The sequence below is a fragment of the Narcine bancroftii genome, chromosome 1, assembly GCF_036971445.1.
Source record: "Narcine bancroftii isolate sNarBan1 chromosome 1, sNarBan1.hap1, whole genome shotgun sequence".
Classification (NCBI taxonomy): Eukaryota; Metazoa; Chordata; class Chondrichthyes; order Torpediniformes; family Narcinidae; genus Narcine; species Narcine bancroftii.
In genome coordinates, this window is record NC_091469.1 from 478275845 (window position 1) to 478300895 (window position 25051).

Genomic DNA, 25051 nt, shown 5'->3' on the forward strand with positions numbered 1-25051 from the left:
TTTTGCAGCTATGTGTACTTTTATTTGAGGACCTAGTCCTCTTATTCATTTTCCTTCAGCATATTTTTTTACCAAAAATAGACTTTATTCACAATAAATTAAACCATTCAAAGTCTCTTCTCTCCCTTAGTTTCATCGCCATACATTTCCACTGCTGTACATTCCAGAGAACATAGAACAGTACAGTACAGTACAGGAACTTCGGGTTGGCTGTGACATGAAGTAGCTGCTTCAGTCACTCACTCCTGCATAAGCAGTATTCTTTTATTCCTCTGCATTCCTTTCAAACTTTCAGAGTGCGTCAGATTTCATATTTATATTTTTTATCTACATTAAAATGGTTGCAAGGAGCACCAAGGGTGGAAAAAATGTAAAGAACCAAGAAACACCGGCTGGCCCACCTTCCGAGAACTTCTCCGAAGCACTTACCCAGATTAAAAATAACATTGCTGAAGAATTCAAAGCTCTAAATGCTAAGCTCACAATACTGGAAGATAAGCTTGAGCAAGTTTGCCGTTCTGTTAAAAAACAAAGTAAGCGTCTGTCTTCTCTAGAATCTACTTTGAACGATCTAAGTACCAGGTTCAGTACTTACAAGACACTACCTCGGCATTAACTAGCAACAATGTGAAATTAACGGCAAGTCAAAGCAGGCATCAAAATCTGCATTTAGGCTTAGTTGAAGATACTGAGACTAGGCAACTTACTATTTTTTTTCAGATCTGCTTGCAATAGTATTAGGAAAATAGATTTTTCCATCTCCAGAGATTAATAGAGTGCACCACTCACTGCTGCCAAAACCTAAATCTGGGCAAAAGCCACGTTCAGTGGTCATGAAGCTGGGAAAGCTTCTGTATCATGGCCAACAACTTAGAATAGTTGAAAATTACTGCTCAGAAGTTATGAGTCAGCGGGCCATCTACAGTTATATGTCTAATTATATAATCTTGGGTTTAAGCCTTCCTTGTTGTATCCAGCGCGTCTTTGTATCACTCTTTCCAGTGGGCACAAGAAGTGGTTTAATACAGTGGATGAGGCTTGGGAATACGTTATCAAGCAAGTTTTCACTCTGCACCCTGAGTGACATTTCTTTGTTAATCAGATGACTCAAAGTTATGATTGAACTTCATTACTTTATAGGTCTGTTTATATTTATTTGTATTATAATACTTACAGGGAAAGCATTGATTGCTTTATATGCTTTATATTATTTGGTTTAGCACAGAGTATCTGAGGATATTGACACAATTTAATTGCATTTACGTAAAAAAATCTTTTTTCTTCTCTCTATATAATTTTCATACTGAATTACTTACTTTTTATTGATAAGTAGGATAAATAGAATTTTTCTTTAAAATTTTTTTCTAAATTTCTTGTGGTATTTCGAACGTCTGACATTTTTTTCATCCTACTAGTAGAGAGTATTCTTTTTTCTCACATATTCATCATACTTATTCACGTATTGATGACTCATTGATAATCAACTAATTCCACTAATGCATTCTTGTGATTAATCCAGTATTGTGATATCTGATCATGCCCTTATTACATTATCAATGACTCTTCCTAATTTTCCTCAAGTAAAAAGACAGAGGCATTTCAATTCAGTTTTACTTTCAGACAATGATTTTGTTAAATTTATGGAAGAACAGATAGCTATCTTCTTTGATACTAATATTTCACCGGAGGTTTCCAATTTAGTTGTATGGTATATCTTGAAAGCTTTTCTCAGGGAACAAATTATTTATTTCACGGTTAATAAAAAAAGAAAACCAAATAAAGAAAGATCTAAGTTAATTAACCAAATCAAACAAATAGATCAACAGTATGTTCAAACTAAAAATTTGGAATTATATAAAAAAGGATCAAACTTAAGACTAAATTTGATCTAATATCAACATATCCAGTTGAATGTCAACTTTGAAGGCTATGAGTCAGTTTTACATTCATGGTGATAAATCTGGTAAATTCTTGGCTAACCAATTGAGAGGATTTAGAACTAAACAACATATTACAAAGATTCGTAAAGATAATGGTAATATAACATCAGATCATTCTGAGATAAGTGATACATTTAGGAAATTTTACTCTCAACTTTATTCTTCTGGGTGTATAAATTACAGTAGTTTGATGAAGAGTTTTTTAGAATGGTAAGTATTCCCATGATTCCTTTGGATAGTCAAACTAAACTAAATGAACCTATCTTGCAGAAGGAAATAATGACTGTTATTTCTTTATTACAGTCTGGTAAGTCCCCAGGACCCAACGGGTTTCTAGTAGAATTTTTTAAATCATTCCCTAAGTTGCTATCATCATTCTTAGGCTTGGTGTTAGCGGATTTATTTAAACAGGGTAAACTTCTGGAATCATTCAACAGAGCTTGTATATCTTTAATTGTAAAGAAAGGTAAAGATATAACCTTTAAATTGGTCCTATAGACCAATTTCTCTATTGAATGTTGATGTTAAAATTTTAGTGAAGGTTTTGGCCAATAGAATGGAAAATATTTTACCACTAATTATTTCTGAAGACCAGATGGAGTTTATTAAAAACCAGTGTTGCTATTTTAACATATATCGTTTATTGAATATTTTTTATTTGTTTTCTGACAAGGCTCCCTACTGTGTTCTCTCATTGGATGCGGAAAAAACATTTGATCGAGTAGAATGGTCATATTTTGAAAAAAGTTAACTTTGGTACTGATTTTATTACAATTAATGTTCTCATGACCAACTGCTACAATTTTTACTAATTCACGACAATCACAGCCCTTCATTCTGCAACATGGCACCTGTCAAGGGTGCCTTTTAAGTCCATTACTTTTTGATTTAGCCATTGAACCATTAGCAATTGCACTCCAAGAATGTATGGATGACTCAGGGATATGGAGGAGGGGGATTGAACATAAAGTTTCTCTCTATGCAGATGATCTTTTACTTTTCATTTTCATTTTACTTTCCAGTTGCCTCCCTACCCCTTGCCTCCCCCCAATGATATCAGTGCTCTCACAGCTTAGTCAGTTTTCAGGTTATAAATTAAATCCGTGCAAAAGTGAACTTTTTCCTTTAAATTCTTCTACGTCAACGTATGTTGGTTTTCCTTTTAAGATTGTTAAAAGCCAATTTAGGTATTTCAGTATTACAGTTACAAAAAAATCATAAACATCTTTTTAAGGAAAACTATCTTACTTTATTAAAACAAGTGAATAGGTCCTTAACTCAATGGGAAAATTAAAAATCCCTGGGAATGGGACCTAAATTTGACTATATGAGATGAAGATTGAGATCATTATTTTTAAGATCATTCATAGTTCTTCGTTATGTGCTTGTAATTGTTTATTGCAATTCAAAGTGGCGTATAGAGCACACATTTCTAAAGCTAAATTGTCTCACTTTTATCCTGATATAAATTCTAGTTGTGATAGGTGTAAGAGAGTAGAAGTTTCATTAATTCACATGTTCTGGTCTTGTCCTGGTCTGGAAAAATACTGGAGAGAGATTTTCCAGACCCTATCTTTAATTCTGAATATAAAATTAGCACCGAATCCTTTGGTTGCTCTCTTTGGTACAACAGGAAAGGATGGAGCTGTTTTATCTTCAGTTAAGAATCGTACTCTTTTGACGAAATAATGTGATTTTGTTTAAATGGAAGGATGCTGCCCCACCCACTCATGATCAATGGCTAGGGGACATCATATTCTGTCTGAATAAGGAAAATATTCTGTATTCAGTTAATAATTCCAGTATAAAATTTCAGATGTTGTAGGGGTCATTCATGTCTTACTTCCCCACTTTATAATTTTGCAACATAATTTAACTGTTTGATTTCTTTAATTCCTTTTTTCTCCCTTTTTTATTTCAGTGTTAAGTATATATAACATCAGACAACAGTGGGAAGGGAAATGGCCATGATTTTTTTTCTTTCTTCCTTCTTTTTCTTTTTCCAATTTTTCTTTTTCTCTTTCTTTTTTTCTTTTTTCTTGTTTGAATATTACCAAGACTATGATTTATGGATGTGTTTTTCAATTTCTATACTTGTCTTGATGTACCGATTGCTTAATAGCCATGTATAACATTTCACAATGGATTTTCATTGTATTTTTTAATTTGTATTGTTTAAAATAATTTAAAAAGAAAGGAAAACACAGTACAGGCCCTTCACCCTTCAATGTTGTGCTGATCCATATATTCATTCCTTTAAAAAAGTACTAAACCTTCCATACTCCATAACCCTCTATTTTTCTTCCATCCATGTGCCTGTCTAAGAGTCTCTTAAATGGCCCTAATGATTCAGCCTTCATCACCATCCCCGGCAAGAAATTTCAGACACCCACAACTCTTCGTGTAAAAAGCTTAACTCTGATGTCTCCCCTTAACTTCCTTCCCTTAACTTTGCACATATGACCTCTGGTGTTTGATGATCCTACTTTGGGAAACAAACAGGTGCTGGCTGTCCACCCTATCTATGTCTCTTATAATCTTGTAGACCTCTGTCAAGTCTCCTCTCATCCTTCCATGCTTCAAAGAGAAAAGTCCCAGCTCTGCTAACCTTGCATCATAAAACTTGATTGCCAATCTAGGCAACATCCTGGTAAATCTCCTCTGCACCCTCTCCATAGCTTCCACATCCTTCCTATAATGAGGTGACTAGAACTGAACACAATATTTGAAGTGTGTTCTTACCAGAGATTCGTAGAGTTGCACATGACCTCTCTACTCTTGGGTTCAATCACCCTATCAACCTGTGCGGCGACCTTGAGGGATGTATGGATTTGAACCCCAAGGTCCCTCTGTTCATCCACACTCTTAATTAACTGACTATTAACTCTGTATTCAGCCTTCTGATTTGTCCTTCCAAAATGCACATATCCGGATTGAACTCCATTTGCCACTTTTCTGCCCAACTCTGCATCCTGTCTATATCCTCTTTTAACCTTTGACAACCTTCAGTTCCATCCACAGCTCCTCTAACTTTCGTGTCATCTGCAAACTTACTGACCCATCTATCCATCATCAGGTCATTTATAAAAATCACAAAGAGCAGGAATCCCAGAACAGATCCCTGTGGCACTCCACTAATCACTGACATCCAGGCAGATTACTTTCCTTCCACTACTATTCTCTGCTTTCTTACTACAAGCCGATGTTTTTATCCACACAGCCAAGGTTCCACTGATCCTGTACCTCATTACTTTCTGAATGTCTCTCGTGAGAGACCTTGTCAAATGCCTTGCTAAAATCCATGTAGTCCACATCTACCAGCCTACCCTGATCAATTTCTTTTGTTACCTCCTCAAAAAACTCCATTAGACTCATAAGCCACAACCTTCCCTTCACTATCCTTGAGCAGACTGTATTTCACCAAATGCTCATAGATCCTAACCTTAAGAATCCTCTCCATTAGTTTGCACACCACTGACATAATTCCCAGGATTCTCCCTATTACCCTTTTTTTTAAACAAGGGGACTATATTTGCCATTCTCCAATCCTCATGCACCTCCTTTGTGGCCAAAGAGGATTCAAAGATCACAGCTACTGTCCCAGCTATCTCTTCCCTCACTTCCCACAGCAGCCTGGGGTATATCATATCCAGCCCTGGGGACTTATCAATCTTGATGTTTTTAAAAAGATCCAACACTTTCTTTTCCTTAATCTCCACATTGATGAATGTAACAGCTTCCCACGCTGTTCAATTTCAAACTCATTGTGATCAAGGTGCTTTTGTCTTGTGAATACTGACGCAAAATATTCATTTAGGTTAGGGTTATCTAAAGTGGTCAAAGGGACCATCTAGAGCACACATGTCAAACTCAGGCCCGCGGGCCAAATTTGGCCCGTGATATAATTATACTTGGCCCACAAGATCATATCAAATATGTATTAGAGCTGGCCCGCTGGCCGCCACGCCAGTATAGCGCATGCACAGCTAATACTACAAATCCCAGAATGCTTTGCAAATGCATTGGCGCTGGCCCATCAGCCCGCTAATCGCCCCCACCTCCTCTTTACTTTCATTAGCACCTGCGACCTGTTGCCTAAATCACATGTAATAAACCCCTTACGAAAAATGGCCAAACAAAAGACAGAAAACAGGACCTTTCAAGACAGGTGGGAGGGAGACTATATGTTCATCATTTGAAAAGACAAACCTGTTTGCCATTGAAGCAAGTTGTTATTTTTTTGACTTGTTGGCTTGTGAAAAAAAAACATTTAAAAGGAGCTTAAAGGCTATAGAGAAATATTATTTATTGAATATTTTATTTCTCATTTGTTAATGCTTCTTCTGGAAAGAGTTTAACCAAAACTATTATTAAACATTTATTTTAATAAGAAAAAGTTTAAAATTACATATGTTGAAAGAAGAGAAAACATGCAGATGTTGTTGAAAATTTTCAATAAATATTTAGTTTGGCCCACGACTTAGTCCAAGTTTTTAATTTTGGCCCTCCGTGAATTTGAGTTTGACACCCCTGAGCTAGAGAGTCAATAAGTGTCAGCGGATCAAAAGGTGCTCGATAACACGGTTGGGGGGGGGGGTTTGATTAAAAATAGGCCTCTACACCACCCCTCCCCCCCCATCCAGCACACAGTGGGAGGAGGCTTACCGGACACGAACCTTCATGCACCACTGTCACACTTCTCCCTCATCGCATATGCTAGTCTCAGTATGCTGCATTTAACAGGTAAGTGCCTTTTCTGCCCGTTAATTTGTCCTGCATTTGGGAGTATAGGGCCTACACTCCCAAATGGAGGACAAATTAATGTCTGGCTTGAGATGACGCCGGATGGAGGACAGACGGCTCAAAAGCTGGACTCTCTAGCCTAAAACCGGTCATCTGGCCACCCTACCAGTGCCCCCCCCTCCCCAGTCCTGCCCCTCCTGTCCATCCCCCCCACTCCTATCTAGCACATCCCCCCCCCCCAAGCCCAGCACCCTCACCCCCCGCCCCTGTCCGCCCTGATTTAATTCTCCCCCCCCCCCACCCCCTCTGCTTCCCACGCGCATACAGGTCCAGTGCCAGACTATTTTGCACCCTAGGCATGTCCAACTATTTGCACCCCCCAAAAAAGTTGCCAACTTCAGTTTTCAAAGCATGTAGTGGCACTACAAGTTCCACCAAACTCGCTACCGAACGTCATGACTTCACAACGCAGTGACATCATCGGGGCGCGTGACGCGGGCTTTTTAAAAAGGTTGTGTGCGATATTGGTCCCCCTCCAGATTAGGTGCAGCCCATCCTTTTTGTACAGGTCAGGCCTTCCTCAGAAGAGATCCATTGTTACATTCATTTCTATTTACACCATTACCACCACTGTGACATCAGAATCAGAATTTATTGTCATGAACAAGTCATGAAATTTGGTGATTTGAGGCAGCACCGTAGTGCAAACCTTCATACAACATAACTATAAATTTTAAAAAAATAATAGGGCACAAAATGTAAGACCGTGTCTTTTGTTCATTGATTATTCGGGAATTTGATGGCAGCGGGGAAGAAGCTGTCCCTGTGCCACCAACTGAAAACCTACTTGAAGGACAAATTGGGAAGCAGGCTGAGGTTACCAGAAGGAAGCAATCTTGAATATGTGATTACAGACACAATGATAATTAAAAGATTTATAACAAACATGTACATCAAACTGCAAGAGAAAGAGAACAAGGAAACAAGCTGTAAACCCAAACAAAAATGGGAACAAGATCGAAACTTAAAGATAAAGAATGAAACATGGGAAAAGCTATGCTCTGGAACTATGAGAAATACAATAAACACGAGGTTACGCATGATACAACATAATTGGTTACACAGGCTATACACCACACCCCAAAAGTTAAATAAATGGGACCCAACAGTATCAGACAGATGTTTTCGCTGTAAGAAGGAAACGGGAACAACAGTACATGCAATTCGGGCATGTGAGAAAGTGGAAAAGTTTTGGGAAGATCTAAACCAGGTATGAAATAAAATCACAAAAAGCAACATACCAAAAAATCCAGAGATCTTTCTTCTAAGTAATATAAGAAGTAAAGAACTTGGCCTCGATTTGGATGGAGCACAAAAAAGATTTATTACGATAGCCTTAGCTGTAGCAAAAAAATGGATTATGTCAATCCCTCTACTTTGATGACAAATGTTTCCTGTTGTTGGAGAGAAGGTGATGAAGGCTGTTATTCCCAGCTGATCTCTCTGGCAGAGGTGTAGATATAGAGAAATTTCCCTCTGCTTTATACCTCCCCAAGACAAATCTCTCGGTCTCAAGTGACACCAACAGCATCCTCTGAGAATCTAACCACAATTTGCCACACAGAAACCAACCTCCCCTATGTCAACTCCATCTACCCTTGCCACTGCCTTCAGCTAATTAAGTTATTAAATAGGTACATGGAGCATCCTGCCAAGGGAGAAATTGATGAAGATAGAGGACCCTGAAGCATGGTGGGCCTGTTACATAAGAACATAAGAAATAGAAGCAGGAGTCGGCCATCCAGCCCATCGAGCCTGCTCCACCATTCAATGAGATCACGGCTGATCTGATGATCGGCTCATCTCCACCAACCTGCTGTTCCCCCCCCCCCCCATATCTCTTAATTCCCCTACTATGTAAAAATCTATCCAACTGTCTCTGCTATACTGCCCCATGTTCTATCACTGACAGTGAGGTTCTCAGAGGATGCTGAGAGCAATAGTTGATCTCCTCGAGGAGGCTGATATTTGGCATTGAGAGCCTGCAGACATGAGCCATCAAGATCTTTCACTGCTGAGTTAAAATCCAGAACTGTGGATTAACCCCACATCAAAAACTACAGTTGTACAAGAAGGCATCCCACCTCCACTTGCACTTGTACAATGAAATGCTGCTCAACCTACAAAGCTCACATCTCTTAAACAATTATTTTAAGCCTATTTTTAAGATGTATTGTATAAAGGAAAGTGTGAACTATACTTCATTTTACAATGAAATTCTAATAGTATTAACTTGCTTTTGTGGAACATTTTTTGTGTGGAATAATGTAGCCTTACAGAAAGCCTGTAATGATCCCATAAGAACATAAGACATAGCAGAAGAAAGAAGTTATTCAGCCCATTAAGTCTGCTCCGCCATTCAGTCATGAGCCGATCCATTCTCCCACATCCCCACTTTCCAGCCTTCTCCCTATATCCCTTAACACTAATCAGGAACCTATCAATCTCTCCCTTAAATACACCCAATAACTTGGCCTCCACAACCAACCGTGGTAACAAATTCCAGATTTATCACCCTCTGGCTAAAGAAATTTCTCCACATCTCTGTTTTAAGTAGATGCCCTTAAATCTGGAAATTATGCCCTCTTGTTCTATACTCTCCCACCATGGGAAACAACCTTTCAACATCTACTCTATCTATGCCTTTCAATATTTGAAATGTTTTGAGAGATTCCCCCCAACTTTCTCCTAAATCCCAATAGGAACAGGTGAAGAGCTGCCAAATGCTCCTCGCGGTCATCCTTTCATTCCCAGAATCATCCTTGTTAACCTCTTCTGAACACTCTCCAATGTCAGCACATCCTTTCTTAAACGTGGAGTATTCCAAGTGAGGTCTCACCAGTGCCTTATAAAGCCTGAACATCAAATCCCTGCTGTTATATTCTATTCCTCTTGAAATGAATGCCAGAACAATCTTCTAAAGCAGCCATTCTCAATCGAGCGCACATGGCTCACTGAGGGAACACAGCACATTTAAGGAGTGGGGGGGGCACGGACTGAAATCATAAAAAAAATTTATGTAGTCGGTAGGAGAGAAGTTTGGATGAAACCAATTAAACTTAATTGCTTCATAGGGAATGGGGCCCATAAACTTTGAGCAGAATCCTCAGGGAATCTTAGCCAAAAAAGGTTGAGGATGGCTGTAAGCAACAGACCAGCAATTGGAGCTGTAAAATTCCCAGCGGGGAGTTCAGCTTCATTTCCATTCTTCCTGCAGTAGAGGGAGCAATAAATTTGTAAACCAGTTCAAACTACCTTCTCTCCAAAAATCTCATTTGTTAAGGGTGACTGGCTGGTTCCAGTGAGGATTAATGGGAGAAAATAAAAGGTTTTTCCTGGCGAAGATGAATTTTGCTGAAGTTTTCCCATTGTTCAAGTTTATTATCATCCGATTGTACAAGTCTTCTTTGGCTTGGCTCCGCGGACGAAGATTTATGGAGAGGTAATGTCCACGTCAGCTGCAGGCTCGTTGGTGGCTGACAAGTCCGACGCGGGACAGGCAGACACGGTTGCAGTGGTTCCAAGGGAAAATTGGTGGGTTGGGGTTGGGTTTTTCCTCCTTTGCCTTTTGTCAGTGAGGTGGGCTCTGCGGTCTTCTTCAAAGGAGGTTGCTGCCCGCCGAACTGTGAGGCGCCAAGATGCAAAACAGCATTCTCCAGTCCTCAGTGCAAACACACAACCAGACATACACACATACAGATAAATGATACATAAATATATATATAGACACATACCATATATTTCAGCGCATAAGACAACCCTTGAAGCACCTAAAAAACAGGGTACTTATAGACCAGATACAAAAAAACGTGACCTTTAAATTCTAGTCAAAATACCACTCGATTGATTCCGTAGCCCGTCAGACCCTATAACAATTTTTATTTTAAAAACATCCAGAATCCTTCAAAATCGCTATCATTGTCTGAGGCAGAGAACTCGGCAAGTACGTCCAGGGTCCCACTGTTTACCCTGTCATCAAACAAGTCCCAGTCCAAATCTGATAAGTCAGATTCAGGCTGAAATTGGGGGCCTGTCTTATCTGAAGGCCATCTTATACACTAAAATATGTGGTATATAAAAATAAATATTGTTTAATAACATGGTTGGCGCAGAGGCAGCACGGTTAGCGTAGCGGTTAGTGCAACGTTGTTACAGTGCCGGCAACCCAGTTTCAAATCCGGCACTGCCTGATTCCTCCGGGTGCTCCGGTTTCCTCTCACCCTTCAAAACATACGGGGCTTGTGGGTCAATTGGGTGTAATTGGGTACCACGGGCTCATGGGCCACAAGGGCCTGTTATTGTGCCGTATCTCTAAAAAAGAGAGTGAACTCTTGGAGGGTTTGTATGAACAGTTCATTCAGCTGTCTCACTGCATGTGGGGAAAACCTGTTTCTCAGCCTGGTGATTGGGCTCTGATACTTCGGTATCTCTTTCTTGACGGGAATAGCTGGAAGATGATAGGAGCCTTCAAGGATTTTGCAATCCTTCTTCAAACAACGATCCTGGCAGGGGTGGGGGGAGATCATAGTGATGATCCTGTGGATTGATATGTGATCCAATGTTCTACAGCAACTGAATCACACTGATGCCATTAGCTAGGATGCTCTCAACAGAGTTCTTGTGGAAGATTGACATACTGGTGGCCGGTAGTCTTGCCCACTTCAGTCTTCTCCGGAACTGCAGTAACTGTTGCACCTTCTTGACAAGTGAGGAAATGATGAGTGCTCAGGATAGGTCACTCTGAGGAACATAGCACTCTCCGCTCTCCACTACTGAGCTATTACTGTGGCTGTTCAATTGCATTTGTTATGTTCTTTGCATGACTTGAAAACCATGGAAACATATAACATTACAGCACGGAAACAGGTCCTTCAGGCCTTCTGGTCTGTGCCGAAATATTTTTATGCCTAGTCCCATTGGCCTGCTCCCAGTGTCTCTCCCATCCATGACCCATGTAAAATTGAGCCCACATTCACCACTTCAGCTGAAAGCTTATTCTATACTTCTCATCACTCTCTATGTGAAGAAGTTGCCCCTTAAGTTCCCTTAAACTTTTCTCCTTTCATTCTTAACCCTTGCTCTTACCTACCCTCAGTGGAAAAAGCCTGTCCACATTTACTCTATTTATCCCCCTCATAATTTTAAATACCTCTATCAAATCTCCCATCATTCTTCTAAGCTCCAGGGAATTAAGTCCTAACTTGTTTTATCTTTCCCTGTAACCACTCAGTTCCTGAAGTCTGGTCAACATCCTAGTACATTAACCTGGACATTTCTTTCAAGTTGGAAAACAGTATACAAGAATTCCCTCTTTTTTCATTTCCACAATCCCTCTTCTATTGAATGACTACATGATGGCTGCTAGAGTTGACACTGACGGTGTAGAATTAGAGACCAATTAAGCTATTTTATGGCATCTTTAGCTTTATAAATTGAGGCAAAATTGAAGAGTGGCTTATGAGGTGCAAGGATTGCACAAAGTTGGATTGTTTCCTTTGGACTGTCGGAGGCTAAAGAGCAAACCACCATCTGAAGTTGTGAGAAACATAGATGGGGTGGATAGTCTTCTAACAGAGTGAAAATATCAAATACTTGAGGGAATATGATTAAAATGAGGAGGGGGGTGAAATTGAAACACAGTTGTTTTTTACACAGTCAATGGTAGATGAATGGAAGGTGTTATCATTAGGGTAGGGGGTGGTAGCTGCAGCTACAACTGCAATATTTCAGAGATATTTCGGCAGACACGTGAACGTATTGGGAATAGACAGATACAGACCAGTGCAGGCAAATGGAATTAATTCGTTTGGCATCGTGTTTGTCACAGAAATCAGGTCCCTGTGCTCTTCTCTCTTCTGTGGGACTTGTCTTAGCCACAACCCCTGGATGTAAATTCCATAGAGTCGCATCTCAATTCATGTTCCACGAAGGAAAAATCCTTAAGACCTTCTATGTAAATGTGAAGAGCAGAAGAATGAGAGTATGAAGGTAGGACTGCTTAAGGATAAAGAAGGGAACATGTGCCTGGAGGCAGAGAAGGGAGGGGAGGTCCTAAATGAATCACTTGCTGCAATGTTTACTAGAGGGACCTTGGTCAATGTGGTGTCAGTATAAAACAAGCTTATATGCTGGAGCATGTTGAGGTTAACAAGGAGGAAGTGATTGGATCTTCTTAAAAACATTAGGATGAATAAGTCCACAAAACTGAATGAGATCCACCCAGCTTGTTATGGGAAATGAGGGAAGAGATTGCTGGGGTGTTGGCAATGATCTTTACATCCTGGCCACAGGGGAGGTACTGATGTGATCCCCTTGTTTAAAAAAGATAATAGGGAGCATACTGGGAATTATAGACCTGTGAGTCTTATGTCAGTGGTAGGTAAACTATTGGAGAGGATTCTTAGGGACAGGACTATGAGTATTTAGAGAAGTGCAGTCTTCTCACGGATAATCAGCACGACTTTGAGGGGAAGGTCACGAGCCGAATTGAGTTTTTTGGAGGAGGTAACAAAAGAGATTGATGAATTTAGGGTGATAGATATAGTGTACAGTATTTGAATTTTACTAAGGCATTAAATAAGGTCCTCCATGATAGACTCATTCAGTAAGTCTCGAGGCATGGGATCCATGGAAACATGGCTGTGTAGATTCAGAATTGGTCTGCCTGTAGAAAACAGAGAGGAGGAGAAGATGGAAGGTATTCTGCCTGGAAGTCAGTGACTAGATGAGTTCCGCAGACTGGGACCTCTGCTCTTTGTGATTTTAGTAAATTTGCAGATGATATAATGGTTGGAGGTGTTGTGGATCGGGTTGAAGATTGTCAGAGTTTAGACATAGAAAGGATGCAGAGCTGGGCAGAAAAGTGGCAGATGGAGTTAAAACTAGACGAGTATAAAGTGATACATTTTGGAAGGTCAAACTTGAAAACGGGGTACATGGTTAAGGGCAAGATTCTTAAAAGTGTGGAGGAACAGATGGACCTTGGGTTTCAAATCCATAGCTCTCTCAAGGTTGCCGCACACAGGTTGATAAGGTAGATAAGAAAGTGTATGGTATGCTGGCCTTTCTTGGTAGGGGATTGAGTTCAAGAGTAATGAGGTATGGTTGCAGCTTGATAAAACTCTGGATAGACTGCACTTGGAATATTGTATTCCGTTCTGTTTGCCTTATTACAGGAAGGATATGGCAGCTTTGGAGAGAGTGCAGAGATGATTTTTCAGGATGCTGCCTAGAATGGAGAATGTGCATTATGAGGCAAGGTTAACAGATCTGGGACTTTTCTATTTGGAGTGAAGAAAGATGAGAGGTAACTTAATAGAGGTCTACAAGATTATGAAAGGATGGATAGTCAGCACATTTTTCCCTGGGCAGAGAGTAGCAAACACACAAGGTGAGGGGAAGAAAGTTTAGGGGAGATGTCAAGGGTAAGTTTTTTTACACAGAGTTTTGTGGCTGCCTGGAATGCATTGCCGGAGATGGAGGTGGAGGCTGGTACAGTAGGGACATTTAAAGGTCACTTCAAAAGGCACAGTTACAAGAAAAATAGAGGATTATAGACGTGGGGTAGGGAAGGTTTAATTTGTTGAGTAGGTTTCTATCAGTCGACACAACATCATGGGCCAAATGGCCTGCACCATGCTGTAATGTTCTATGAAATGTTGGTTATCCCCTACTTCCTCTGGACGCTGCGTGACCTGCCGACTTTCTCCAGCTTGATTGTGTATTGCACTCGACCCCAGCGTCTGCAGACTTTCTTGTTTAACTCTCAACAGTGTTGTGGAACCACTGCCAACAGTCGTTCAGCAGGCAGCACTCTACAGGGTGACTAATGCTGGAGCAAATACTGACCTCACTTTCAGTGGCTGCATCCTGAGGATGATTAATTTTTGTAAAATCTATTTTCTTATTGACCCAGCTCCTGATAATTCTGTTAGTTCAGCGAATAATTCCATGTAGATGCATTTCCTGAGGAAAGACGCAAAACAAATTCAAGCTTTGCTTTTAGGACACTTTCCAATCACTTCATCTGGCAATAAATCCTCATCTGGATTGTTTTTGAAACAATAGGGAAAGTGGGCTTTCAATACATTCTGAAAGAGCTTTGCTGAGTTGATGCCAGAATAAAAAGATAACAGAACAGGTTGTGATGCAAATGTTTGACAAGAAAATATTTATTTTAAAACCACTTAAACAACCGGACTCACATGATCACACATGTGGCTTATAAAACCAAAGCAGCTCCAGTGTACAGTGTAACTGGGATTTCTCCTGCTTCTGAAGTGCACCCAGAGTCCAGGATCACGGAAGATGTTTGTCAGAAGATCTATGAGTAAGGAAAATATGATATTTTTGGCTCTGATTATTGTTGGTGCAACACGGTTTATTTTTCTTGTCTTGAATATATTTACCTCAGAAAAATATATTTAAGGCAAGTTTGGATAGTTTTTTTTTTACAAAGTAGAGGAATTAAGGGCTATGGGAAACACAGGTCATCAGATCACCCGATCTCATTGAGTGGCAGAGCAGGCTCGATGGGCTGGATGGCCAACTCCTGGTCCTATTTCTTATGTTCTTACATTTATTTGTCCCGTTAGGGCAGCACGTTTTGCACAAAGCAATTATAGGTTTCAAATACAACACTGTCAGGAGTTTGTACATTCTCCCTATGACTGCGTGGGTTTCCTCCAGGTGCTCCAGTTTGTTGAGGGTTAATTAGTATATTTGGGTTGAGGGTTTGTTGAGGGTTAATTAGTATATTAGTATATTTGGGCGGCAGTAGCACAGTGAGGATGGTTCTTTTGCGAGTAGTCTAACAGGTTAGCACTAACATTCATCCAGCTGTATAAAGTAGGAGAGCATAAATTACAGAGTTTTGAGTTAAAATGTAAATATTATCAAGGTAAGGGCATCATGAGAGCACTGTTGTGAGGTTCATTCATGAGCCTGATGGCTGCGGGAAAGGATCCTGTCGGTGTGAGTTTTCACCAACAACAACGGCATTAAGCCTTCTCTCCAATGAAAGGAGGGAGAAAAGAGTGTGTCCTGGATGTGAAGGGTGCTTCAGTATGTTGGCTGCCTTTTCTAGGCAGCAGATGTTAGAGAGTAAAAGCGTTGGGTCGCTTTCTTGACCATTATGTCAATGTCTTCGTGGCATGCGGACTTACAAGTTTAAATTTGCTCAAGAAACTTGAACAAAGGTTAAGCTGCCCGAGTTATATTTTAACAACCATGTTTTATCTCATGGTGACTGACTGGGCAGCACAGAAAGGTTTCTGGCAGGTTGTACCTTTCAAAATGAGAACTTTAGTTTGGAATTTTACCATATGAAGCATATTTCTTCAAGTTTTCATGCAGTGGTTCCAAAAGATTGGGGAATTTAGTTTGAGAAGGGCACATCATGCCAGGTTCCACATGATCCTGACCCACCCTGATCCAGCTGAACAACAACCCATAATTGCTGTGCTCTTCCAGTTTTGGCCTCCCCGGACCTTTACGTTGATGCCCATGCCTTCGGCTGCCAAGTGCCTGTCCAGGAATTCCCTTCCTAAACCGCCCACTTCTTTATTCCTTTTTCTCCCTTTAGAATATTCCTTTTCGCCTATCTTTGTGCCAAGAGCATGGTTGTCTCTTGTCATATCTTCTTACATGGCGGGGTGTCCATTTTGATCAGCTGTTTTGGTGAAACGAGCACCTGCTGCTGCAGTTTTCTGATCTTTGATAAGTGAACTGTGGGCTCTTACTGTACGTCTTAATATTTTAACGTCCATTCTAACTTATATTTATGGAAATATGCTCTGTGGTTCTGAAGAAATACTATCTCGAGACTCTCTGAGGGGTGGAAATGTCTCTCAGCAAGAAGAAGAACTTCTAGAGTCCAGCTAATGTCCCGGTCGGGGGAGGTGGAGAAGCTGCTACCAGCGCCCCAACAATCTACTACAAGTGTGCGGTCATTGCCTCGCTTCGGCAGTTGGGACCAGTCCAGGCGTTGATAAGTATAATTGGGAAGGGCTTGCATATTGTAGTTTGAAATCAGCTTTTGAATTTGTAATAAACATTTGTACAAACTGAAAAAAAAAGAAATACTATCTCATCTTTACCGTGCGAACATGGTATGAACAAATAAATAAAGGTGACTTGACTTGAAGTAATTCATTTTTGACAAGAAATCTGTGTTTAACCACATTAGCCAATAATTTACTGCTGAAGCTGCCATTGCAGTAAATATTTAATGATTATGGCAGTGACAGTGGCACCTGGGTCATGAAAATTAGTTGTGAGTTTGTAGGAGAGTTGGCACGACTGGGATTGTTGATTTTACCGGGTTGTCCTCTCAGTGTAATTTTCCCTCCTGGTTAATGTCCCAGTTGCCCACCATTCTTGTCCCACAAACCTGATTTGGCTTCACTCAGATGGACTTAACCACCATCATTGTTCCACTGAACAGGGTACTCTTAAGTTTGTGTTTTAGTGTGAAATTTGTTTGTACCTGGTCAGGCAAGAAGGGTTATTCTGCGAGCAGTCTGACAGTTTTTTTTCCCCCCAACATTCTTGCTGCTTTATAAGGAATATAATTGACTGAGTTGCACGAAAAGGAAGATCAATTAACACCAAGCAAGGGTAGTATAAGAGCACTATTGTGGGTTCAGTCAGGAGCCTGATGGCTGTGGGGAAGAAACTATCTTTGAGCCAGTTTTCAATCTTTTTCAATCTTTTTTTTATTGGTTTATAGAGGAAATACAATACAATGAAAGGGAACAAAATTGAAAAGACAATATATTACATATGTATATATTAATATAAAACTTCAAACAGTATAAATTTGATCTCCCCCTCCACTGCAATGGGTGAAAAATTTTAAAAAAGCAAAAGTATTGTTTTAAACTTTCCCCCACATAACCTATCTAATAAATAATAACAAGTACCAATAAACAGCTGAGCAGCTTATCCTGAGGTTGACATATATTTTGTAGGTTTTGGTTCCTTCTGCAAATCAAAAAAGAGGTAAAACTCTATCTCATCTGGAAGAGTAAATGCAACCAATCACATTAGAAATATGAAAATAAGACATAAACGGTCTGTTCACTCTGTTAAGACTTCTCAACGGAGGAGAGAGAAGAGAATGTGTCTGGGGTGTGATGGGTCCTTCAGTATGTTAACGGCCTTTGTTCGGCAGTGGAAAATATAGGTGGTGTCCATGGAGGGGAGGAAAGTTTGTGCGATGTTCTGAGCTTCATCCACTACCTTCTGAGGCTTCCAATTTTTTTTGGAAAATTTTTATTTCAATTTTTCCAAAAACATCTGAAAAAACTATTCTTTTTAATGTATCCTCACTTCTCAGATACAAACACTATGTCAGGCTATTTACAATTTATTTCCCTCCCCCCCCAAAACTTAAAAAATTAAACAACCAAAGTAATTAAAGTGACAAACAGAAAAATGGTAAAAAGAAAACCTCAGCGTACCGCCAGTCTCTCTAATCTACTTCCACTCCTTGAGGTGTTTCATTGCTGTTGTCTTTTTGTATTTTGTTAGCTTTTTAGAACTCTGGGCTGTTGTTATAGCTGCGCACCAAAGTGCTGTAGATAAGGTTGCCATATTTTGGCAAAAGCATTGTACTTATTTCTTAAATGAAATGTTATTTTCTCCATGGGAATGCTGTTGTGCATCTCAGTGGTCCAGTGAATGATGAGCGGGGTGGGGCGTTGTTCTTCCAGGTGATTGCAATGCATTTTTTGCTATTGACAGGGCAATATCTACAAATTTAATTTGGAATTTAGTTAATGTTCGCCCACGTCCTCCAGGTTTCCCAATAAATAAAGCTCTGGATTCAGTGGAAATCTGACCAACACTCTTCATCAATCATTGTTCCCAAGTCCAACTCTCACCTCTCCCTTGATCTCTGCAGGCCCGGCTTTGGGATCTCACGACCTGTCGGAGTGGGAGTGGGGAGCAGAATTGAAATGGTTGACATTGTGCAATTGTAGAGCTCGTCGAAAGAACCAAAGACTTGTTGATCCAAACCAAGGCTTTTATTAGCAAAAGACCGGAGCTCTTCACAGGTGGCCGACCAGTCCGGAATGATCCGACCTGGCTAGGGACACAACCCTTTAAGGCCCAAACAATAGGTGTGGCTTAGCTCTCAGCCAATCGCTGTAAGCACAGTCTAGATACAGTAACTATATACACTATGTACATTGGTGATAGATCTGTACTATCACATTCACCCCTTCTTGGAGAATTGACCCGGGGAAAAAAAAAAAACAAAAACGAGGGAGAGAATGAAAAGGGGTAGGTCAAGGACTGTAGCGGTCAGGGGGTCTGACCATCCGGCGTGACCGCCGTGGTGCCGGGATTGGGGTCGCTGGAGTGGTGTCACCCGCGGGCTCATCGGGTGCGACTGCTCCGTCGCTCAATTCCCCAGTCGTTTTGTCGGCAGGGTGGCCCGAGTCATTGGGGTGCTGTTGGTCCTTCTGTTGCGGCACGGGGCCTGGAGCATAAGGAGTTGGGGGGTTTGCTGGGTCTACCGCGTCCTGAGCTAGGTCCCGCACCGAAACAGTGTCCTCCCGCCCGTCTGGGAACTCCACGTATGCGTAATGTGGGTTCGCGTGGAGTAGAGTCACTCGGTCGACCAAGGGGTCATTCTTTGAGTGCCGGACGTGGCGTCGCAAAAGGACGGGGCCAGGGACGGTGAGCCATGCCGGTACAGTGGTTCCCGATTCGGATTTCCTCGGGAAAAGGAACATCCTTTCGTGGGGGGTGGCATTTGTTGCAGTACATAGGAGGGAGCGGATGGAGTGTAAGGCACTAGTGAGAACCTCCTGCCAGTGAGAGGTGGGGAGACCTTTAGACCGGAGAGCCAGTGTAACCGCTCTCCATATGGTGGCATTCTCCCTCTCGACCTGGCCATTACCGCGTGGGTTATAGCTCGTGGTCCTGCTTGAAGCAATGCCACACTCCAGAAGGTACTGTTGCAGCTCTGAACTCATGAATGAGGACCCCCTATCACTGTGGATGGAATTGGGGTACCCGAAGATGGTGAAAATACTGTGAAGGGCCTGTATCACTGAGGTGGCAGTGGTGTCTGGGCAGGCCACAGCGAATGGGAAGCGGGAGTATTCGTCGATGGCCGTAAGGATGTAGGTATTACGGTTGGTCGACGGTAGGGGTCCCTTAAAGTCTACGCTAAGACGCTCGAAGGGGCGGGTGGCTTTGATGACGTGGGAGTTATCCGGACGGAAGAAGTGGGGCTTGCATTCGGCGCACACCGAACAGGCTCGGGTCATGGAGCGGATCTCCTCAATTGTGTAGGGTAAGTTGCGCGCCTTGACAAAGTGAGCAAACCTAGTGACCCCTGGATGACAGAGCGCCTCATGGAGTTTCCGTAGTCTGTCCATCTGTATGCTGGCGCACGTCCCCCTGGAGAGCGCGTCAGGCGGGTCGTTGAGCTTACCAGGCCGGTACAGGATGTCATAGTTAAAGGTGGAGAGTTCGATTCTCCATCTGGCGATTTTGTCGTTTTTTATCTTACCACGCTGGGTGTTGCTGAACATGAAGGAGACCGCGCGTTGATCAGTCAACAGTGTAAAGCGCCTCCCAGCGAGGTAATGTCTCCAACGACGTACCGCTTCAACTATGGCCTGGGCCTCCTTCTCGATCGAGGAGTGTCTACTCTCCGGACCCTGGAGGGTTCTGGAGAAGAAGGCTACAGGCCGACCGGCCTGGTTCAAGGTGGCTGCCAGGGCGAAGTCGGATGCATCGCTCTCGACTTGAAACGGGACAGACTCATCGATCGCGTGCAGCGTCGCAGCAGCGATGTCAGATTTGATTCGATCGAAAGCCGCTGTGGCTTCGGTCGAGAGGGGAAAAGAGGTGGTCTTGATAAGAGGACGTGCCTTGTCGGCGTAGTTTGGAACCCATTGTGCGTAATAAGAGAAAAGGCCCAGGCAGCGTTTGAGAGCTTTCTGGGTATGTGGGGGGGGTAAGTCCATTAAGGGACGCATGCGGTCAGGATCTGGCATGACTATCCCGTTTTCCACCACACAACCTAGAATAGCGAGTCGTGTGGTCCGGAAAACACACTTGTCCAAATTGTAAGTCAGGTTTAGCTGACGGGCAGTTTGAAGAAATTTGTCTAGGTTGGCGTCATGGTCCTGCATGTCGTGGCCGCAGATGGTGATATTGTCCAGATACGGGAAGGTAGCGGTTAGCCCGTTCTGGTCCACCATCCTGTCCATTTCCCGCTGGAAGACCGCGACACCATTTGTGACCCCGAATGGTACCCTGAGAAATTGATATAGCCGCCCATTCGCTTCAAAGGCCGTGAATGGTCGGTCCTCGCAGCGGATCGGGAGCTGGTGGTAGGCCGAACGTAGGTCAATAGTGGAGAAAATGCGGTACTGGGCGATCTGGTTCACCACATCCGTGATGCGTGGCAGGGGGTACGCATCCAGGAGTGTGAAGCGGTTAATGGTCTGGCTGTAGTCGACCACCATCCGTAGTTTTTCCCCATTCTTGACAACCACCACCTGGGCTCTCCAGGGGCTTGAACTGGGTTCGATGATGCCCTCATCCAGCAATCTACGCACCTCACTCCTAATGAATTGCCTGTTTTCGTAACTATATTGCCGACTTTTGGTGGCCACAGGCTTCCAGCCAGGGGTGAGGTTTGCGAAGAGTGCTGGCGGGGCAATCCGGAGTGTGGAAAGGCCGCAGGATTGGCCCCGGGGCACGGGGGCGGGTTGCTCGGGTGCTTCGGGAGTGGGGCGATGGCGATGGCAGACCGAGAGGGGGGCGTGGGGTCCCCCAAAGTGTAGGGACACCGTTTGGAACTGACACTGGAAGTCTAATCCCAGCAACACTGGGGCGCACAATTGGGGAAGGACGAATAATTTAAAGTGGGTGACCGTCACGCCCTGTACTTCCAGCGTGGCGATGCAATACCCCTTTATCCCAGTCGAGTGCGACCTCGTCGCTAATGAGATCCTCTGGGTAGTGGGGATAATGTCAAGTCCCCAATGGAGGGCCAGATCTGGCTGGATAAAACTGTCAGTTGACCCAGAGTCAAATAAGCAATTGGTGTAGTGTCCATGCACTTTAATCAGTTCCATTGCTCTGGTGAGGGGATGAGAGCATTGCTGGTTTAATGTTATTGAAGCAGTTGACAGGCGAGTTTTGCGCGATGACGTCACGCAACGGGATGACGTCACGCAACGGGATGACGTCACGCAACGAGATGACGTCACGCAACGGGATGACGTCACGCAACGGGATGACGTAGGCAACGCTCGAGGAGCAGGTTGGAGAACCTCCCGGAAGTGCTGTTGTGGCGGGTGAATGGTAAGTAGTGGGGTTTGTAGTTGCTCGTGATCGGTGGTCGGGCCCTGGCGGTCGTCAGCGATGGACGCTAGGGTGAGCACCTGGTTGGCCGCGGGGGTGGCTGCGGCGGCGGTAGCGTCGGCCCCGGGGGTGTCTGTGGCGGCCCCGGGGGTGTCTGTGGCGGCCCCGGGGGTGTCTGTGGCGGCAGCAGCAGCGGCGGTAGCGTCGGCCCCGGGGGTGTCCGTGGCGGCGGCAGCAGCGGCTGTAGCGTCGGCCCCGGGGGTGTCCGTGGCGGCGGCAGCAGCGGCGGTAGCGTCGGCCCCGGGGGTGTCCGTGGCGGCGGCAGCAGCGGCTGTAGCGTCGGCCCCGGGGGTGTCTGTGGCGGCGGCGGCAGCAGCGGTAGCGTCGGCCCCGGGGGTGTCCGTGGCGGTGGCAGCAGCGGCGGGCGAGAGGCAGGCCATCACCATGGTTGCGACGGTGGGTTGCCCCTTCCGGGTTCGGCGTCTCCGTGACGTCAGGCGTTGCCGTGCAGGGGAGCCCTCGCTCTCATTGGATGAGAGCTCTGGGGAAGAAGAGTTTGAATGGGATAGTGGCGGTTGGGCTTCACACGAGGCACTGTGTTTGCTGGCGGCCATTTTAGACCTACAGACTGCAGCAAAGTGGCCGTTTTTAAGGCACTTCTGGCACCTGGCTTTTCTTGCTGGGCACTGGGATCTGCTGTGCTTGTTCCTCCCGCAGAAATAACATTTCGGGTTCGCACGGGGCAGGGTAGCAGCAGCCGACAGGCCGTCAGGGGTAGGGTAGAAGGGCACTTTACTCACATCAGAACGAGGGGTCCAGTCCCTAGAGAGCTCGGTGGACTTTAAGGCTGCATCCTCCATTGTGATTGCAATCCGGGCCACGTCCTCTAGTTTTTCTACCCCTTGTTCGAGCAAACGCAGCCTCACTTCGTTCGATCGGAGCCCAGCCACATAGGCATCCCGGACGAGGTCGCTAGTGATCTCGGCAGCAGTTTTGTCCACACAGTTACAGTCCTTGCCCAATGCCTTTAGTACTTGTAAATATGCCCTGCTGGACTCGCCGGGCTGTTGTTTCCTCGACGCAAGCATGAGCCGGGCATGAACTCTGTTCACCGGTTGATCATACAGTCCTTTCAGTACCTTTATGGCTGCGGTGTAAGTGGTCTCATCCTGGATGTTCTCGTAGACTCTCAAGGACACCATAGACAGCAATGCTGTTAGACGCTGGTTATCCTCCTCTACCTGAATGAATCTCAGGAAGTTTTCAAAGTTCAGCAGCCAGAACTTAAAGGCTTTGAAGGCTGTAGCTGACTGTGGGTCGATATCAAGTTTTTCTGGCCGAGTTAAACGCTCCATCCCTTTCAAAAAAAATTCCTTTTGCTAATAAAATTGTAGAGCTCGTCGAAAGAACCAAAGACTTGTTGATCCAAACCAAGGCTTTTATTAGCAAAAGACAGGAGCTCTTCACAGGTGGCCGACCAGTCCGGAATGATCCGACCTGGCTAGGGACACAACCCTTTAAGGCCCAAACAATAGGTGTGGCTTAGCTGTCAGCCAATCGCTGTAAGCACAGTCTAGATACTGTAACTATATACACTATGTACATTGGTGATAGATCTGTACTATCACAGCAATTACTTATAAACTTTGTTATTGGTGATATGATCAGAACTCTGGTTGAAGTTTAAATGTTTACATGCAAGGAATACTGAGTTTTTCCCATGCCTGAAGCAGCAAATACCAGAGGACATTTGTACAAAGTGAAGAGGAAGGTTTAGGGAAGACATCCATCAGGGCTAGGTTTTTTACACAGAGAGTTGTGGGTGTCTGGAATGCCTTGCCGGGGATGGTGGTGGAGGCTGGAACATTAGGACCATTTCAGAGACTCAGACGGGCACATGGATGAAAGAAAAGTAGAAGTTATAAGGTAGTGAGGGTTTCATTTTTTTGGTGTAGGTATAAATAGGTAGGTACAACATCGTGAGCTGAAGGGCCTGTACTGTATTGTAATGTTCTAAGTTAAAAAGGATATTTTATACTGTGACTTCTAATTGAAATTTTCAGGCTTTCTTTTCATTTCATTTCAGGGATTTTTTTTCAGTTTAGTGTGGAAAATGTTTTGTTAAAAATCTACAGTCAACTTTTAGTTTCAATAAAGTGCAACTAAATTGAAAATGTTAAAGGTTTACTCATAATGTGTGAACAATCAAAGTGGACTTGACTAATATTTACCACAATCCAACTGGTCACCACATTTACATCACTGACCAGTGCATTCTATAGATAAATGTGTTGTGGCTTATACAGAATCCTAGAGTTTTAAAATATGAAAACAGGTCCTTTGGCCTGTGCTAGGTCCCAGTTGTCTGCATTTGTCTGATGTCCCACTAAGCCTTTCCTATCCATGTACCTGACTAAATAACTTTTCAGTGTTGTGGTTGTACCTGCCTCCACGGCTTCCCTCGGCAACTCATTCTTTATACCCACCACCCACTGTGAGAACCAGTTCCCCAGAGGTCCTTACTAAATCTTCTCCCTCTTGCCTTAAACCTATGGCCTCTAGTTTTAGATACTCCTTCACCATGAAAAAGGCTGTCCCATTCCTTTATCTATGCCAGGGGTGGCCAAACTTGCTTAACATAAGAGCCACGTATGATAAACTTTAGACGTTTGAGAGTGCAACTGTCACACAATCACAAGCCACACCAACTAAAACTCCATTGCGAGCACCAGCTCGTACGATTCCTGTCCCATTATAGGTCAAAGAACTGCATGTGGCTCGTGATTTAATACAACTCTTTTTCTTTGAAAAGTTTATTTAAAATTTTACAAAATATAAGCATAAAATACACAGAAAAAAACTCTTCTAAATGACCCCCTATACCCACCAACCCGGAGCTTAATATACACAAAAAAAGTATTAAAACAAACAAATAAAGTGGGTTAGGTTACAATACATCATTTCAACAATTC

The 25051-nt window shown here is 43.2% G+C and overlaps 1 protein-coding gene across 7 annotated transcripts in view; it reads left to right on the forward strand.

The window, feature by feature from the left end:
* The window catches only part of LOC138751903 (5'-AMP-activated protein kinase subunit gamma-2-like), a 621068-nt gene that overhangs the window by 410587 nt on the left and 185430 nt on the right, over positions 1 to 25051 (forward strand). The window contains exon 1 of one of the 7 annotated variants that reach the window (XM_069914841.1): positions 14985 to 15072. The exons of 5 other annotated variants lie outside the window; for them this stretch is intronic. In XM_069914841.1, coding sequence (XP_069770942.1) covers positions 15051 to 15072 — 22 coding nt within the window. In that variant the 5' untranslated portion in view covers positions 14985 to 15050. Of the gene's footprint in view, positions 1 to 14984; positions 15073 to 21975; positions 22080 to 25051 lie in introns of those variants that run through there. One more of the 7 variants, XM_069914842.1, reaches the window with a different exon arrangement.